Raw genomic sequence first — 20,364 nt, 5'->3', positions numbered from 1 at the left:
ACAAAAAGAACATCATCACGGCTAAAGTCACCAGCTGGCGCACCTTCTGTACCAACAACAACAATCCTTACGGGATCCTACACAAAATCTCGTCGAATAAGATTTTTAACCCGGCCCAGATCCACGCACAACCCACCATGGATTTTACCACCAACATCGTGCAGAGCACAGCTTCCACCATTCTGGACACCGTCTTCTCAAACGATGACCCAGAAGAGGACACGATAGAACAACGAAAGGTTCGCAATAACACCACCATTCCTGCGACACCTCCCGATGTACCCTTTAGCGATAAAGAAATCAAACAGCTGTTCCGTCACCTTCCTCGGAAAAAAGAGCCAGGACCTGACGGCTTAGATTATTCAATCATCCATACAGCTTATAAAGCACGCCTCTCCTTCTTTGAGACCTACTTCAATCAACTTCTTCACCAACAAATCTTTCCAGCAGCCTTCAAAAGAGGACATGTCGTTCTCTTTCTTAAAAAGAATAAGAACCCACTAGACCCAAGTTCTTACCGGCCCATCTGCCTCCTCTCTGCTTTAGGCAAGATTTATGAAAAACTCCTCATTAACAGGCTCAAGTACCACCTGCACAGAATTAACCATCTCAGCCCCCGGCAGTATGGATTCCGCACAGGATTTTCCACGACACATGCCCTTTACAATATTCAGGATACAATACTACGCAATAAAAACAGCGACATGCACACAGCCTTCATTTCTATAGACCTAAAGAGTGCATTCGACACCCTCTGGTGACCAGCAATTAAGCAGGCCCTCAGAGGAGCACACTGCCCCTTCAACCTATTCAACATCTTCAACAGCTACCTCCACGACCGCCATATTCAGTTTGTAAATAACGACGGTACGACATCCAAGGTACAAGAAAAAGGTTGTCTGCAGGGGTCCTGTGCGGGACCGACACTCTGGAACTTCACCTTCAATTCAGTCCTTGAAACCAACTGGCCACAGCATACAAACATCACTGCTTATGCAGACGACGTAGCCCTGCTCGTAAGAGGACGCACCAGGAAAGAACTGGAACGCAACAGCACAGAGACCTGCACCTTATTTACCACCGCATGCAACAAATTAAAGCTCACGATCTCCATAGGAAAATCGTCAGCAATAATAATTCCCAGACAAGGTACCAATCCAACTCGTCGTCCATGCATAAAACTCCTAGGCCGAAACATCAAAATTGTGAGGAATCTCAAGTATTTAGGGGTAGTATGGGACCAAGGTCTCACCTGGATTCCGCATATCATGGAAACCAGAAACAAGACGTCAATTATCGCCCGCATAGCAAGACAATTTCAAGGTCGCAACTGGGGCCAAAACCCCCACATCCAAAAAGTGCTATACCTCACAGTTGTAGAAAAAATAGCTTTATACGCTGCAGTGATCTGGGCGCAGCCAATGGGTACTCGCAAGATCAGGCAACTTACAACGCTACAACGCCCTTTCGCCGTGCAATTAAGCAAAGCCTACTGCACAACCGCCACCAGTGCAGCAACAGTTCTAGCCGGCATATTACCACTCCATATAAAAGCAGAGATGGAGGCAACTTTTACTAAATTGATCCACTTACGCAAAAATGCAACTTTCGCAAATAACAGCTACAGTCCAGTCCAATTCGAACGTCCCTCCACTTCTACCCATACTCATCCAGCTCTCAGAGGAAGTGGAACCCACATCAAAATTGACAAGCAACAGACTCACACCTGTACACACGCACCACGGAATGGGAACCAGATCTACACAGACGGTTCAAAGCAGGAGAATGGTGTAGGCAGTGCTTTTGTGCACTATGAGAATGGCAAAACTGTACACGACTGGCAAGGACAACTTCGCACTTACAATAGCATCTTCCAGGCGGAAGTACTGGGAATTACGGCAGCAGTGCAACATCTCATAGATTGCCAGATCCCACGAGCAAATATCTATACCGATAGCCTTTCAACTTTACTTGCACTTGAGAACCATCATCATGTCTCACCTCTCATACTCAGTCTCCAACATCTCCTTATGCAACACCCTCATTACCATCTCAATCTAGTCTGGGTTAAAGCCCATGCGAATAATGAGCGCAACGAGGCTGCTGACACGTTGGCCAAAGATGCAATTTCCAACCCGACAGCCCAACCCATCACCGTACCTGCGCCCTGCTCTTATCTAAAGGGCCTCCTACGAGAGCAAGGAATGCACCAATGGCAACGTGAGTGGACCGAATGCGAGACAGGCAGACGGACTTTCACCTACCTCCCGAAAGTTTCCGCCGATCGACTCTTTGCCGAAGCACCTCTCACCTACTTCATCACGGGTCACGGCCCGTTTCCCAGCTATTACAATCGCCACGGCATCTCAAATACAGATATCTGTGTCTGTGGATCAGAAGGGTCACCAGACCATTACGTATTTGAATGTCCTTTGACGGCTGCACACCATCTTCCGCTACCTACAAACAATAGGAACGCCTATCACCGGTTCCTTATAACGCATAAAGGAGCGGTTAATTCAATCTCCAGCATCATGAATACCATCGCGGCATTTGGCACAGACCTTTGCCTACCGTGCTAAAATGACGCTATGGTGTACTGACGATAAGCTCTAAGACTAGTCAAGTGAATTTTACAATATCTGGGCTTCACCACAACTGTGTGTTTAAGCTCCCCCGCCCACAATCTAAAGTGGCAATACTAACAATTCGCAAATATGTGGCATCTCCTTAGAGAGATGTGTTATGCCTCCATAATGATACGTGTGTAATCCCTTCAACAGCATGTAAACAACATCTTCTTACGCAGGGTTAGTGAACGCTTGTGTGCCTCACGGTGCACACATTGCTGGGGCACTGCTCAATAATTAGTGCTACAACATCCTCGTGCCTTTTATAAGTGTTTTTATCTATGTTCTTAGCGATGCTACAATAATCAACGCCTTAGCAATCTAACCGCACTCTTCTTCTGCACACATGAGTATTCAAGAACTCATCATTCATCATTCAAGATGTACCTGTATTTATATCCAACAGAACTGCCTTATCAGGGTCACTGTTCCTTCTTACCTTCTTCGGGAACATACAAGGACCTGACTCGGAACAGAGAGCTTACTAAAGCTATGTTCACTAATTGTGGTAAGTAGACAGGATACAGACGAAGGATATACAAAACCCTTTATTTTTCTCTATATACAATAACTTCCGTACTTCGGAATACACCGACCCGCTACTCGGGGTCTAACGTAAAAGTATAAAAATAAAACTAAACTCTAATTTAACTTTAGAATAATAAACGTGGAAGATTGGCCTTATATTAACAGGAAGGCGTATGTAGTACAGATAACTGAGAACACTGCAATACGTTTAAAAGTTATCAAGAGGATTAAAACCTCTGGCCTGGAAGGCAACAAGCAACTGCGTAACTTCTAAGGTAAGCGGCCTGCTTCGAACTCACTGCTTCCTCTCTCTCGCTTGGCAAAAGGCCACAACTTAAATACTTGGCGTTCGCCAGACAAACTTTGCATAAAAACCTTAACGCTTATAATTCTGGCCGGAAGTAGAAAATAAGAAGTGATAGTAAAGATTTAAAATAAAATAAACGTTAGTAAAACTTAAGATCCTTACAGCCTTACACTAATATTGTGCTCCAGCTTTCATGTGACTTCATGTACTCCATTTATCTTTTTGTGCCTTAAGTGACTATGTGTATGTACCTGTTTTTTGTGCTCTCTGTTTATGCATTTTACGCATTGTGCTTTGTGTATTGTTGCCTATGCATTTTTATGTTTTTTTTTATGCGTACGTCTTATTATCCAAGTATTTTTAGTTTAACTACCTACTATCTGTAACACCACAGATTGCCTCTTCAAACTGTAATACAATCCCACTAATGCCCTTGTAAGGCCATGTACTTCCCTCTGACAACCTCAATAATCTCCTGGTGCAGCCTCGTGTGGTTCCAGGAAGCTTTTGCCGTAGTTAGAGGAAGGTTTGGAACACATGCCTGTTTACCTGTTCATGACTATTTTAATTATCTCTCCCCGTGCTCTCTGACATGTGTTGTAAAAGAACTCCAAACACGAATGTGTTTCTGTCTACGTGTTCCACACTTCCTCCTACAATCAAAACACTAACGTGTTAAAATTCAACATAAGAAGACCTCTTAACACACCCTAATTTCAACTCTAAACCCTGAGGTACTATTCTGAAAGTGTCTAACTCTAAAGTGTAGCGTCAGAGAGCCTAACTACATCATTCAACCTTTAACACATATTCGCCATGCTTTAGTCTTTTTACAGTCACACGAATAAAAAAAAAAAAATTTAACATTACTTTCACTTTTACCATATCACGGTATTTCTTAACATTTAAAATAACAGTTCAGATTGTATATAAGAACATATTAACATGCCGTTAATTTTACACATTTGGAAACATACATTAGTAGTACATTGTTAACTTCTATTCTTTTCAAAGCAAGTGCCAATTCTTTCTACATTGAAATACTACATTTCAAAAAGTCTTTCAGACTAAAACTTCTTTCTTGCTAGAATGTTTTAAATAAAATTTATACAATAACTTTTTACAATATTTAAGTCCTTACACAACGCTATTATACATCAACTTTAGTTTTACGCGCGAGTAATTGAAAAACATAATATCAAAATCGGTAACTGATTTCTCGCCCTTTTGGCGATAAAGGTAGACCTCGCATGAGGTAAAACTTCTTGAAATCTGCCACTTGCAGTAAGAATGAAAGATTAACTTAAGTTTGCCAAGTAACATAAAATTTTACTTATCTTTGTGATATTCGGACATCCTTTTCTGGGCCCAGTCTTTAAAGGTATTGCAGATAGTTGTGTGATTTATCCTCCTTCTTGTACGGGCTCGCCCTTCAGTGCTTTCCTCTGGAAGCTTCCTTTTTTCACCAATTCGGTCACCCTTGAATACCTTCTTTTTGTCCTCTGCTTGTGGTCTTGGCCGTTTGATGGCAGCTGGTCTTGGCGGAACCGGGAAACTTCTGTCGTGTGCCTGCTTGGACCTCGTTGTTGGCCGTTCAAATTTTCCTTGTAACTTTTCCTCCGCCGCTGATGGCCCTTCCGCAGTTCGGCTACATTTACTGCGGAGAGTCCTGTCGGATGAGTCGATCTTCCGTTTTAGAGCCGGGTTATAGTTGCCGTCATTTCTCCTGGTCCTCTTCACATACGTCGTCCTTCTCTCTTCTTCATTCTGGGGGTGTTCGTGAACTCTGTTTTCTGGACGGTGGAACGGCTTCTTTTTCTTGTTACCTTCAATTTTTCCGCGGGGCAATTTTCTTTTCACTTGCTTCTGTCTCTCATTGGCTTGCCCTTGTACTTGTCGTTTTTCCACCTCTGGAACTTGTACCTGCGGTGTCTGCCGTGCCGGATCCTGCAAAAGATCTGAAAAGATTTGCATTTTATTACGATCGAAGTAGGGCTTGATTTGATCAATGTTTGCGGAACAGGTTTCACCATTTCTGGCTCTTAACACTACAACAGCGTGAGTTATTTTTTCTATAACATATGGTCCTTCAAATCGTGGAAAAAATTTGGCAGTTTTATCTTCTGGTGCTGAAGAAAGTGAATGCTTAATTTTTAAAACTTCGTCCCCTACTTTATAAGTTACTCCCCGTCGTTTCAAATCATAATAGAGCTTCTGTTTTCTTTGTGCTACTTCCGTATTCTTTTTTGCTTCTTTTATTAGTTTTTCTATATCACCCATTTTAAATTCTGGGGCTCTTTGTTGCACATAAAATAATTTATCTAACGGTGTTATAATCTTTCTGCCTAGAAATAACTCAGCAGGAGTTTTGCCCGTTGTATCATGTTTTGCGGTCCTAAGGGCGAAAGCAAATTCATTGACATAGTTATCCCAGCTTTTATGAAAATTTTGAACATAACTACGGATAATTTTCACTATATTTCTATTGACCCGTTCCGCTAAATTTGATTGCGGCCGATACGGGACCATTTTTAAATGACGTATGCCCAGTTTTTGGCACATGTCTTCAAATATATTACTTACAAATTGAGGACCATTATCTGATATAACTTTTAGGGGCGCCCCGTATTTTAAAATATACTTATTTAAAATAGAATCCGTAACTAATTTCGCGGAGGCTCGTTTTAAGGGAACAATTTCGGTCCATTTACTAAAATGATCAACTATAACAAGGAGATAGCGACTTTTGTTTAACTGACTTTTTGGGAAAGGGCCCAATAAATCGATGCCAATTATTTCATTTGGAAATTCCGATTTAATACTATTTAGAAACCCGGCCGGGCGGAAATTAATATAATTAACTGCTTGACATGTTGGGCAGGACTGGACATACGCCCTTGTTAACTTTTGCAGTTCAGGAAATTAGACTGCCTCGCGTACGCGTTGGATAGTTTTTCGAATACCAGCATGAGAAGCTAAAGGGCTGTCATGGAGCTCCTGCAGGATATTTAATCTAAGACTAGCTGGGATAACAGGTCGAAATTCGTTGTTGGAATTCGTAGTTTTTGTATAGAATAATAGACCATCTATTAGTTCGTAATGGGCCGCCCTATTTCTTATCGCCACAATATCTTGGTGGCTAAAATTTTCAGGATCCTTCAAATACTCATAAATGCTTCCAAACTCAGGATCCTTACCCAGTTCGGTTATTACAGTTTCTCGGGAATTTATTGTACATGCTGTCAGCATTGCAACTTTTACGGTATTTCCTTGTTCGTCTATTTTAATTCTTGATAGGGCATCTGCTACGATATTTTCCTTTCCAGGGGTATGCTTAATTACCATATTATATTCTTGCAGCTTGAGTGCCCATCTTATTAACCTGGGGGATAAATTTTTCCCTGAGTACAATCTAGTTGCCGTCGCATGATCAGAGTACACTGTTATCGGCGCCTTTCCAAAATAGACTCGGAACTTTTGCACTGCTAACAGAACTGCAAGTGCCTCTCTCTCGGTCGCGGAATAGTTTCTTTGTGTTTGATTTAAAGTTCGGCTAAAAAATGCCACGGGCTGCTGATTTTGCGAAAGTACCGCTCCTACCGCATAATCCGAAGCATCCGCTGAAATTTCTAAATTCTCATCCTTTTCAGGAAATTTCAACACAGGGGCTTGCGTTAATGCTTGTTTTAATTTTTCGAAAGCACTATTGGCTTCGGCCGTCCACGAGAATCTTGCCTTTTTCCTTTTTAATTTTAATAATGGCTCAGCAATAGCTGCAAAATTTTTTATAAAGGACCTATAATATGAACAAAGTCCTAGAAAAGAAGAGAGCTTCTTTGCCTTGTTTGGAGTCGGATACTTTTGTACAGCGATTATTTTTGATTCATCTGTCTCGATCCCTTTTTGAGATATTTTGTAACCTAAATATTTTAATTCAGGGGCTGCAAATTTGCACTTTCCGACATTAACTTTTAGACCGGCCTCATTTAATAAAGAAAACACCTGTCTTAAATCCTGTACATGCTGGTCGAGATTATCACTAGTAATAATGATATCGTCTAAATAGATAAATGTGGACTTTCCAAGAACAGGTCTTAACACAATGTCCATGCATCGCTGAAATGTTGCCGGGGCCCCTGAAAGGCCAAACGGCATACGCAAAAATGCATAAGTGCCAGACTTGGTTATAAAAGCAGTCTTAGGCACGTCCTCAGGCCTCACGCCTATTTGAAAATAACCAGTCGTTAAGTCTAAAGTCGTCATAAATTTGGTTGATTTTATGTTCCTTAGAATTTCTTCTATAATCGGTAACGGATATACCGGATATTTAGTTATGGAGTTTAATTTACGGTAATCAATAGCGAATCTCCATCTTTTTGGATGCGTCAAAGGATAGTCATTATTTTTCTTACATAAAACCACCGGGATAGCATAACTACTTGAGATGGGCGTTATGATCTTTTTACGTAGCATATCGGTAATATGCCATTCTATAATTTTTTCCTTATTCTTATCATACCGGTATGGTTTTTGACGAACTGGCATTGCATCTCCGGTGTCAATACTATGGTTAGTAACCTGAGTAAATCCTGGAATATCACTAAATAACGAAGCAAATTCACTTACCACTTGTCGGATTCTTCCTTGCTCGTCATTAGGGAGGTGGTCAAGTTTTAACATCGGCGGTTCAGCGTTTTCTGTACGAACTGGTTTCATTGTCAGCTTAAGGGACGCTTCATTAAAATCCAGCGTAGCTTGTGCTTCTGAAAGAAAATCTATTCCTAAAATTAAATGTGCTTGCAGATTCTTTACTATAAAAAACATCACCTTTACTTGGTCGTCCTTGATACGGATATACAAAGGTACTTTACCTACGCACTTACATTTTTCTCCTTGCGCCGCTAACACTGTCGTATTATCCGCATTATATATGCGGTATTTGCGAAAATACTTCCTAAAAAACTCTTCTGCCACACAGGAACACTGCGCGCCGGTATCCAGGAGTGCGGTGGCTGGGATATTATTCACCAACACTTCAATCTTCGGAAGAGTCAAATTTTTCACCATTACTGTATTTAACTTGTAGGAAGAGGGGTTTTCTTGGCCTTCGGATTTCCGCACCCTCCCGTCAGCAGAAATCCGTTTTAGTTTAAATTATTTTTCATTTCCGTGCTTTCCTTCTTTTTCCCCTGGCCTTGAGACTTTTTTCCTGGGTTGCTATTGAACTGTCGACGTTCGCCGGCTGTTTTTGAATGCTCGGGTTTCCTTGCCCACTGATTCGCTTTTTTTCCGTAGCCATGTGCTTGAGTTTGCTGTAGTCTTAGCGTACCAAATTGGTTTCGCTGTTGATACTGGCGTCTTCTTTCGACGTCCGCCGTTCTTCTACTTTCAAACTGGATTGCTAGCTCAAATAACTTTTCCAGTGTAGTCGGATTTCTTAATTCAATAAAGTCTTGCACTTGGGGTAGTAACCTCGGCAAAATCACTTAAATTATTTCAGGATCCGGACGGTTTCCATACAAGAGCTTGAAAACGTGAATTTTTCTTAAAATAAAGCTCGAGAGGTTTTCGATTCTTTGTTGATATATACTGAAAAGTTCCGTTTCTAATTTCGCACGATCCCTTACAACAGGGAAGGCTTTTAGTAGGGCAGTCTTGAAATTTTCGTAAGTATAGGTGGGACTTCCTGCTTGACCCAAGAGACTTCTGCCTATACATTTGAACCAGTTAAGCGCTTGGCCCCTCAAAGCGCTGGTAGCTAAGGTAACTTTTTGAAACTCGTGCACGGGGTAGAGCATGAAGTGGTCATCTAATTTTTCCAAAAAACTGGTTACCGGTGAGTTTCCATTAAATGATGCTTCTGGTTTCATCGAAGCGCGCATGGTCTGGACGATGTAACCAAATCCTTCCAGGGCGGCAGCTGGCATTTCTCGATTCTGAGCCGTTTCTGCAGGCAGCACAGATTCTTCTTGAAACTCAGCCATGGTTATTCTTCTTCGTTGGGCGCCACTATCAGGGTCACTGTTCCTTCTTACCTTCTTCGGGAACATACAAGGACCTGACTCGGAACAGAGAGCTTACTAAAGCTATGTTCACTAATTGTGGTAAGTAGACAGGATACAGACGAAGGGTATACAAAACCCTTTATTTTTCTCTATATACAATAACTTCCGTACTTCGGAATACACCGACCCGCTACTCGGGGTCTAACGTAAAAGTATAAAAATAAAACTAAACTCTAATTTAACTTTAGAATAATAAACGTGGAAGATTGGCCTTATATTAACAGGAAGGCGTATGTAGTACAGATAACTGAGAACACTACAATACGTTTAAAAGTTATCAAGAGGATTAAAACCTCTGGCCTGGAAGGCAACAAGCAACTGCGTAACTTCTAAGGTAAGCGGCCTGCTTCGAACTCACTGCTTCCTCTCTCTCGCTTGGCAAAAGGCCACAACTTAAATACTTGGCGTTCGCCAGACAAACTTTGCACAAAAACCTTAACGCTTATAATTCTGGCCGGAAGTAGAAAATAAGAAGTGATAGTAAAGATTTAAAATAAAATAAACGTTAGTAAAACTTAAGATCCTTACAGCCTTACACTAATATTGTGCTCCAGCTCTCATGTGACTTCATGTACTCCATTTATCTTTTTGTGCCTTAAGTGACTATGTGTATGTACCTGTTTTTTGTGCTCTCTGTTTATGCATTTTACGCATTGTGCTTTGTGTATTGTTGCCTATGCATTTTTATGTTTTTTTTATGCGTACGTCTTATTATCCAAGTATTTTTAGTTTAACTACCTACTATATGTAACACCACAGATTGCCTCTTCAAACTGTAATACAATCCCACTAATGCCCTTGTAAGGCCATGTACTTCCCTCTGACAACCTCAATAATCTCCTGGTGCAGCCTCGTGTGGTTCCAGGAAGCTTTTGCCGTAGTTAGAGGAAGGTTTGGAACACATGCCTGTTTACCTCTGTTAGACACCAGGCGTTCCAGTCCTCCGTAACCTACCTACCTACCTACCCTCCGTAAGCAATCCCTCGTAGAACAAATGCATACAAAAGAACTTTGCGATAAAGGGTACAGAATATGTAAATAAAAACATATGGCCAAACGTTTAGAAAGGAATTCAGGGACGCTAACTGCCCGAGATAAGAAAAATAGTATCTCCCCAAATTCTGCGAATACGAAGGTTTTCCCTTCCAACAATTTGTGGAAAAATAAATCTATTATATAATTTTCATTTATAGGTACTGAATTTTACGATCTAATACTTGACAAATTCATTTCAATCAAATACACAAAAAAAGTTTTTTCTATTTAAAATACTGTAATTACACAGTTATTCGGATGAGTGATCATTTTTAAAAATTAAGTTTCTTCAACGCCTAAATCAACATTACCACCAAAGTCAGAAAACATGGATTCATAAACTTAACCAGAAAGAGAGGTAAACGTTAAACAAAAGCTTATTAAATTTACACACCAAACAAGTGTAACAAACAAAAACTTTAAATTTTAAGAGTTAAATAAATTTAAGTTTCAAACCTAAACAACCTCAAACAGAACAGTACAAATAAAACCAAAAGTACTCGTAAATTTAAGTTCTTAAATAAAATTAAAAGTTAACCAAACTTCACTTTAAAGGATGCAAAGATTAACAGTAACAAACTTAAATTTAAAGTTAACAAATTACAGCTTACAAAAAAATTAACTTTCAACAATTTAAATAGAATAAATTAAATCAAATTAATAAAATTTCATTACTGAAAAAACTGAATTAAGAAACAGTAAAAACTGATAAATTTAAATTGAGAAACAGAATTACATAACACTGCAATAACCCAGTAGTCACTGAAAGAATGCTGCCCAGCGATTAAAAGTTGCGTAAAGCGTGTCACCAATAGGTACTTGAAAAAAATGAAAAAAAAATATTTTCTTGAGTAAGGAATCATATAAAATGTTGTGGAATCTAATCGATGTGTGTAAATACAGGTATTGCTAATGGAACATTTTGTTGAGTAAAGAATCTTATTATATGCTGTAGAATTTAGTCGATGTGGGAGAATATAGGTAATACTAAGGGAACGTTACTTAACAGTAACGTTAAAACTCTCGTGATGACAGGATGGATTTTTTTTTTTTTTTTTTTTTTTTTCCGTCTTGATTGTTTAAATTTTGCGCCTGGAATCTTGATACCGATGACTATAAAGCAGTCCTGGAGAGCTGCATTATGCTTACTCTGTAGCAATAGTTTCGATCAGGCCAATTTCTTTTTTCTGCTCGATAACAAATTCTTTTATAAAATAAAGGTGTGATGTTGCGTGGCCCCAACTTGTCCGCAACAGTAGTAGTGACTGCTATGAACTGGAAATTACACAAACTCGTAAGAAGGGTTTAATCCCTTTTTATTTCACTTTAGAAATTACAGTTGCGTTCACTTCACGCTCACAAACTACGCTGACCCGGCGGTTAAACAAAAATAAAAAAGTACAACTAAAAGTGAATGACAGGATGAATAACTAACGAAGTCACTATCTACGAGGCTCTATAATTGTAACTATCTTAACCGCGTTCTAAGATACAGCTGAGAGTCAGCAAACTTTCTGATTAAGAAGTTGAAAGATTCAACTAACTGTCGAAATAGGCACACAGGCCGAAACGCGCGGTTCTTAAACTTTCTACCAAGCAACCTTCACGCTCGTGAATCAAGAAGCACACTTACAAATCTCGTTTCCCTTCTATTTAACTCAAATTACTTCTGCTAAAATTTGAATACTCTGCGCGTTCTACTATGATTTACATACTCTGGCATTGACAATTCTAGGGGAAAGTAAAGGCTTGACAGGAAAGATAGCTTAAACTTAAAATAAATGTTAGTTAAAATAAATATAAACCCTACATTTGCCTCTGCCAGAATTTGGTAAACTTGGAAGAAGGTCCTAGAAACGACCTGTTGAAAAAGTTTCCACATTCTGATCTAAAACTCAAGAGCCCCGTTTGCATAAAACAAACTGTTTTCGCAAAAATCAGAATCATTTCTGTACATACATAAAAATTACCATCTCTTCTTACAGGATCCTTTCTGGTCTTCAGCAATCAGTCTTTTCTCTTCCTTCCATCATCTGGAAGGAATAAATATCAGTATCTTCTAAATACATTATGATTTACACTTTCTTAACACTGGATAAAGTTTTCGTTTTCGATCCTTTTATTTTCCTTAATTAACTGCTTAATTCACATTCATTCAAGTATTCAAACATGAATTTAACTTTAGCCTGGTTCTCCACCATGTGGGGTGTCAAACGGGAATATTCGTGTTTTTGTATTACGATACTTTCCCTAACCACAATGATTTGTTAGAATTCAACGACCAAATAGACACACCTTAATCGACATACTGAAACTCGATGAGCTATGTTTAACATTCTTAAAATTCAAGTGTAGGTAGAGAACCCTACAAAACACATTCATTCTAATTCCCCCTCATTCTTCTTTAGACATGCAGGCTTTCACTCTAAAGCATGATTTTATCTACAGTTTAATACTTAAATTTGAATTCATTTCTTTCGAGCATTTAATTTTAGCATCTAAAATTTTATGCTTCTAGACTAAATTCTGCTTTTACATAACTTTCAAGTATGTACCTATATTTACAAGATTCTAATACATATGATTTTTACAATTTACCATAAAATGAATAAGATAAAAATAAAGTTTTACTTCACGCTTTCTTCGCCAAGCTTGCGGCACTGAAACTAAATTTTTGATTAATACAAGAATACGAAGTTATTTTACTTTCGGCCAAATTTTGGCTTTAAAATAACAGCATTAGTCTTTCGACCAACAGGAACTGCTTGCTCTTAGATTTTACACTTAAAGAAAATAATGCTTTTGCCTTAGCTAAATAAAGTAAAACAAAACTAAGTCTCAACCGAGACAAATTGACTTCCGTCAACACATAGAACTTCGTATTTATGCATAACATTTCAGACCAAAGGAAAAATTTATAGAAGATTTTAACTTATCTTTGAGTTTTCGATGCTTGGAACTCTGACATCCTCTTCTGGCAGAATTGATCCCAAGTTATGGAATTCATGGAAGTCAATCTTCGCCTTTGGGTTTTTTGTTCGTCCATGGTAACTTACAATGTTTTTCGCCCTCTGTACGCCGGCCTCTTGGGGTAGTAGTCTTCGGGTTCCTGTCTTTTCCGTTTTGCCCCTGGACGGCTGGTCTTGGCGGCTTCCGGTCTGGAATCTTGCTTGAATTTCTTCTGTTGGTGCCAATCTTTTCGTTCCTCCTTCTGTCTTTTTCTTCTCGTGAACGGCGGCCTTGTTTGCTCCTGACAATCTGGCCCTGGAAGTGGTTTCCTCGACGCAGACTTTCTACTGTGGAAAGATGTATCTGGTCTTTTCCTATTTACCAAAGATTCTTTACGCGGCGGCGTTGATTTCTTGAATACTGAAGTCTGACCATTTTCCTTCCTTCTTTTCGGGACCCTAGAATGACTTATAGAAGGGCTAGGTTCCTCTTCTGTTCTCTGCTTCTTGGGTGGTGGAGCGGGTGGCGTTACTTCAGGACCTTCTTTTCTTTTGCGCTTAAGTCCTGCAAGAAACTTTTAAGGATTTCAAAATAATTTTGATTATAATATTTCTTCACCTGGTCGGAACTTGATTTACAGATTTCCCCTCTCTGGTTCTTAAGGTACAATACGACTCCCTTGATTTCCTGAATTACATAGGGGCCTTCAAATTTTGGAGCCAACTTTGCAGTGAAATTGTCCGGGGCACTTGATAAAGAAAGTTTTCGCTTTAACACTTTATCCCCAACTTTAACATCTGCTTCACTGCGTTTTCGATCATAGTACAGTTTCTGTCTATTTCTTGCCGTATCCGAACTTTTAACCGCCTGATCAATGAGTTTCTGTATATCTTTTTATTTCAATTTTTCCTCTCTTTGTTGCACAAAGAATAATTTATCTAGTGGCGTAATTAACTTACGTCCTAAAAATAATTCTGCTGGAGTTTTTCCCGTAGTATCATGATTTGCTGTTCTTAAAGCATAAGCTAACTCATTTATGTAGCCATCCCAGCGCTTATGATGTGTGCTAACATAACTTTACAATTAATTTTAATTAATTTTACAATATTTTCATTAACTCTTTCTGCGATGTTTGCCTGTGGTCTATACGGAACCATTTTGATATGGCGTATGCCAAGTCCAGTGCAAATGTTTTCAAAAATTTGGCTAACGATTTGTTTACCGTTATCGCTAATGACTTTTATCGGTGCACCGTATTTTAAAATGTATGTGTGTAAGAATGCATCTGCGACTGTTTTGGCTGACGCGGGTTTTAAGTGGAACAATTTCTGTCCATTTTGAAAAATGATCTACAAATACTAAAAGAAAACGATTTTTATTTAAGTCACTCTGGGGGAAAGGACCAAGAAGATCTATGAATAAAATTTTATTCGGAAATGTAGCGCGAATGCTATTTAAGTACCCGGCCAGGCTGTAATTAATATCATTTATTAATTGACATTGATTGCAGGACCTGACATACGCAGTTACTATTTTGTATAATTGCGGGAAATATACCGCCTCTCGTACCATTTTTAAAGTCTTTCTGACCCCGAAATGACCCGCTGTTTTCGCGTCGTGTAATTCCTTCAAAATGCTTAATCGAAGCGAGGCTGGGATAAGTGGTTTATATTCGAAATTTTCGTTTGTTGCTTTCGTATAAAGCAATAAATTATCTATTATTTCATAGTTTTCTGCTCTTATTGCATCGATATCTGTGTGTTCAAAGCTTTCAGGGTCCTTCAAATACGCATAGATACTTCCAAATTCAGGATCAGCTTTCAATTCAGCAATAATTGTTTGTCTAGAATGGTAAAATTTTTAAAGTCAACACAGCGCATTTGAGTTCATTACCTTCCTCATGCAGTTTTATTCCAGATAGTGCGTCAGCAACATTGTTTTCCTTACCCGGTTTATATTTAATTATTAGGTTATATTCTTGAAGATTTAAAGCCCATCTTATTAACCTGGGCGTTAGGTTTTTCCACGAGTAAAGTCTACCAACAGCTGCATGATCCGAAAAAACTGTTACTGGCGCTTTGCCGAAATAAACTCGAAATTCGTGTACAGCCATTAATACGGCTAATGTTTCTCTCTCTATAGCTGTATAATTCCTTTGCGTAGAGTTTAAAGTTTTACTAAAAAATGCCAAAGGATCGCCATTTTGCATGAGAACCGCACCTACGGCATAGTCCGACGCATCTGCTGCAATTTCCAGGTTTTCGTCCCCTTCCGGGAATTTCAAAACAGGGGCATTGATGAGTGCTTCTTTTAACCTTTCAAATGCAGTATTTGCCTCTGCTGTCCACGTAAACTTACTTTTCTTTCTTTTAATTACTAACAACGGTTCAACAATGTTCGCTAAATCTTTTATGAACGACCGATAATAAGAACATAACCCAAGGAAAGAAGAAAGTTTCTTGGCGGTGTTGGGAGGTGGGAAATTCTTGATGGCTTTTATTTTTGAATCCTGAATTTCTATACCCTGTTGCAAAATTTTATAACCCAGATATTTAAGTTCTTTAGTCGCGAACTTGCATTTTGATGCGTTAATTGTAAGACCGGCCGATTTTAATAATTTAAAAATTTCTTCCAGGTCTTTAATATGTTGTTCCAACGTACTACTCGTTATAATTATATCATCTAGATAGATTAAATTCGATTTTCCTAGGACAGGCCTTTAGAACAATGTCCATAGCTCTCTGGAATGTTGACGGGGCCCCACACAACCCAAAGGGCATGCGTAAAAATGCATAAGTGCCCGATTTTGTTATAAACGCGGTTTTATGTATGTCTTCGGGTCTCATAGCTATTTGAGAGTAGCCCAGACGTTAAGTCCAATATAGTCATGTATCTCGTAGACTTAATCTTTCTAATTGTTTCCTCTATAACCGGCAAAGGTTAAACTGGGAATTTAGTAACACTATTAAGTTTTCTGTAATCGATAGCAAACCGCCAAGCCCTTTTATCCGAAAGAGGAAACTCGTTCTTTTTCCTACATAGTACGACTGGACTCGCATACTCACTATTTATGGGCGTTATTATCTGGTTCTTTAACATTTCCTGAATATGTTCTTCTATGATTTGCTCTTTCTGTTTATCATAGCGGTCAGGTTTAGTCCTACAGGTTTTGTCGGCAATTAACTGAATATCATGCGTAATAATTTGACAATTACCAGGCCGTTCTGAAAATAAGTTTGAAAAAGTACTCAGCACTTGCTGGATGGCTTGGCTTTCATGGTCATTTAAATGGCTAAGGTCGACTTGCGGTTGTTCCACTGGTTCCACCACCCTCCGATCCATCTCCAGCACAATAGAACTTTCGTGAAAATTCAGTTTGGCCTTCGCGGCTTTTAAAAACTCCATACCTAAAATAAGTGGCCTGTGCAAGTTTTTTACTACAAAAGTTAATACTTTAAGGCTTTCGTTTTGAACCTGTATTTTTAAAGATAATTTTCCAATACATTGACAAGTTTGTCCTTGCGCTGTTATGATTTCTGTGTTTTCATTTTTAAATAATCGTAACCTATTAAAATTCTTCTTAAAAAAAATATCACTCATAAACTTACCTTCTGCCCCTGTATCGATGAAGGCTTCTACTGGTACATCGCCAACAGGACTTGTATAATCGGTAATTGTGAGTTCTTTACCGCAACCATATTTAGGTATCTTCTTGCGGGTTTTTTCGAAAGTTCCAGTGTCTGGACCTTCGCTTTTACAGGCCCCTCTACTCCTTTTAAAGCTTTCCTTTTAACTTCTGTCTTCTGGGTACGCGGACGGTTGTTTTCAAATTTCCTTTTTGGGCCTTGACCTTCGAGCTTCGTTGAGTTAGCTTGATAGCTCTTTCCCCCATAAGAGCGATTTGCGTTTCTGGTTTGCTCATCTGAAGATTGCCTTCGGATACTTTGAGAATACGATGCCCCTCTAGCTTTTTCCGCTATTCTGTGATTTTGGAACTTGACCGCCAACTCGAAGAGTTCCTGCAAGGTGCTTGGGTTTCGGATTTAGACGTTATCTTGGACAGCAGGTAGTAATCTTGGTAAGATTATTTCAATAATCTCTGCGTCATTACATTTTTTTCATGCATTTCCCATACAGCATGTTTATCAGCTTAACTTTTCGCAGAATGAAGTCCGTCAAATCTTCTATATTACGTTGATAAAAAGTATACAGTTCAGCTTCTAGCTTTGCTCGGTCTTTCACTATGGGGAAGGCCTTTAATAATGATCTTTTGAAATTTTGAAAGGTATATGTTTGGCCTCCGAATTCCCCTAATAAAAATTTCCCTATATTCTTCCACCATAGTGAGGCCTGTCCTCTTAGTGCAGACATGGCAATGGCAACCTTTTGTTTTTCTGGCACAGGGTATAGCTGGAAATGATTTTCTAAGCCTTCTAAAAATATCGCCCCCGAATTTTTTCCGTCGAAATTGACGTTTGGCTTGATCGATGCTCTCATCGTCTGGACCAGGTATCCAAATCCTTCTAATTGGTTCTCCATTTCTTGTTGTTGGAATTGTACAGGAGCTTCCATCCAGTTTTCGGCCATTTCAGTTCGTAAAGTGTTCGGGCGCCAATGTGATGTTGCGTGGCCCCAACTTGTCCCCAACAGTAGTAGTGACTGCTATGAACTGGAAATTACACAAACTCGTAAGAAGGGTTTAATCCCTTTTTATTTCACTTTAGAAATTATAGTTGCGTTCACTTGACGCTCACAAACTACGCCGACCTGGCGGTTAAACAAAAATAAGAAAGTACAACTAAAAATGAATGGCAGGATGAATAACTAACGAAGTCACTATCTACGAGGCTCTATAATTGTAACTATCTTAACCGCGTTCTAAGATACAGCTGAGATTCAGAAAACTTTCTGATTAAGAAGTTGAAAGATTCAACTAACTGTCGAAATAGGCACACAGATCGAAACGCGCGGTTCTTAAACTTTCTACCAAGCAACCTTCACTCTCGTGAATCAAGAAGCACACTTACAAATCTCGTTTCCCTTCTATTTAACTCAAATTACTTCTGCTAAAATTTGAATACTCTGCGCGTTCTACTGTGATTTACATACTCTGGCATTGGCAGTTCTAGGGCAAAGTAAAGGCTTGACAGGAAAGATAGCTTAAACTTAATATAAATGTTAGTTAAAATAAATATAAACCCTACAAAGTTAATAACTGGACGGTTTGAGGAAATAAGTGTGAATGAAACTGGACTGGGAGACAATCGGCTTCATTTTCATCCCCTTTCAGCATTTTTGGGGTGAATTTGAGCGCTGGTTGTGAGCCTTACCAAATTACTCTAAAAACAAATGCACAGCTGCTCCTCATTCTACAGGAGGAAGAGTAATAAATATGTACAAGTATTTACACAAACATAATAGATCTTCCTCGAAGGAGTCAGGCAATAGCTGCTATTAGCGGGCAACTGTAATAATATTATTTAAGCTTCAAATAAACATTTTCCTACGGGAGTTCTTTTATTATTCGTAATATAATGTCTCACTTTCAGACTAGAATTAGTTAATATTAAAATGGTTCTCAATATCACTAGATTTTATTCTAAGAATAAGCAACAATATTTTAATATCCATGAGTCAAGTATTGTAAACAGTTCAAATAATGTTACGCTTTTCTGTCTGTAGGTAAAAGAAGGAGATGAGGAACAAGTCACAGTTAAAGTGTCGACATGGCTTAGCAACCGTGCTCGTTGTGTCCTGCATTCAGACCTCTCTCAAGATGACATAGATTCTGCTTTCCGAAAACTCCGGAGTATAGCACTGTAATTAATGAATAAACAATAAAGTGTAGCGCTTGAACATTGTAGCGCTTGAACGTTTTCTCTTTAATAAATACTTATATTTAGGCACTAAAATGGTTTAATAGGGCGAAAGAATTTAACTGCAATACTTTTTAAGGGAAAACATTTTATTTTTCATGATGTGTAAGTGTTTTTAATAAAACTCAAAAACATGGAATGTTAGAGGAATCGTTAAGAACATTTGAAATAAAGATTAAGCTTATTTCAAATTATGCCACGTTTTCTACTATTAAGCCTAAGAATTGAATGAGCTAGACTTACAAAAGATGGATAAAATAATGATAATTTTTTCTAAATCAGTGCAGTAGATGAAGCGAATGTACGAATCCTCAAGGAAAAATTACTTATCGAAAATGATATATAAATTACAACTGTAAAGTAAAAATGTCGACCATCCATTACAAATACAGTACAGACGCAAGTTTTAATCTCCCGAATGAACGAAGAATGTTTGGTGTTGATGACTTTCGGAAAAGCAGGACTAAAATTACCTTCACAGCGACGCCAATAACTGTAACAATCAAAATACTAGTAGTATAGTTACTTATGTCGAATAGAAATAGCGACAACACGCGTTTATTCTGCATCAGATAAAAGAATGTCTGAAACAACGAAGGATGAGAAGAAGAATCGAGATGGTAGAATGGGATATTTCACTTAGCCGCCATCAGTCGGCGAAGAAAGATGTAATGAATGGAAATAGACAAGCAAATGTGTAAAAAAATTGGATCAGTAAGGTAGTAAGTACTTCAAAAAATTAACAAAAATCTTAGGTAAGATTATACGAAGGATATTTGTGTTTTTCTCTAGGAAAAGGTGTGCATCACAAAGAACTGATACAGCTGTTTGGATGAGAAAAAAAATTGTGAAATGAAAAAAAAAATTGTTGCAAGTTTTTTTATGTAATTTTATTCTTTTTTTTTTTTTTTTTTTTTTTTAGATATATATATATATACTTTATACAATTTGTATACTATCAATTTGGAGATCTC

The 20,364-nt window shown here is 38.6% G+C and overlaps 1 protein-coding gene across 4 annotated transcripts in view; it reads left to right on the top strand.

Moving 5' to 3' along the window:
• The window catches only part of LOC118201287 (uncharacterized), a 144,607-nt gene extending 125,230 nt beyond the window's left edge, over positions 1 to 19,377 (top strand). For all 4 annotated transcript variants that reach the window (XR_015041233.1, XM_085817065.1, XM_085817064.1 and 1 more), the window contains one exon: positions 19,197 to 19,377. Coding sequence is in view for 3 of the 4 variants with exons in the window: in XM_085817065.1 (XP_085673191.1) it covers positions 19,197 to 19,337 (141 nt within the window). In the remaining variant the exon portion in view is untranslated. The remainder of the gene's footprint in view (positions 1 to 19,196) is intronic.
• Positions 19,378 to 20,364: the final 987 nt, after the last annotated feature.

The sequence above is a fragment of the Stegodyphus dumicola genome, chromosome 5 (assembly GCF_044657685.1).
Source record: "Stegodyphus dumicola isolate Sdum_Otavi_A_Nest chromosome 5, ASM4465768v1".
NCBI lineage: Eukaryota > Metazoa > Arthropoda > Arachnida > Araneae > Eresidae > Stegodyphus > Stegodyphus dumicola.
This window is presented reverse-complemented; position numbering and strand designations above follow the sequence as displayed.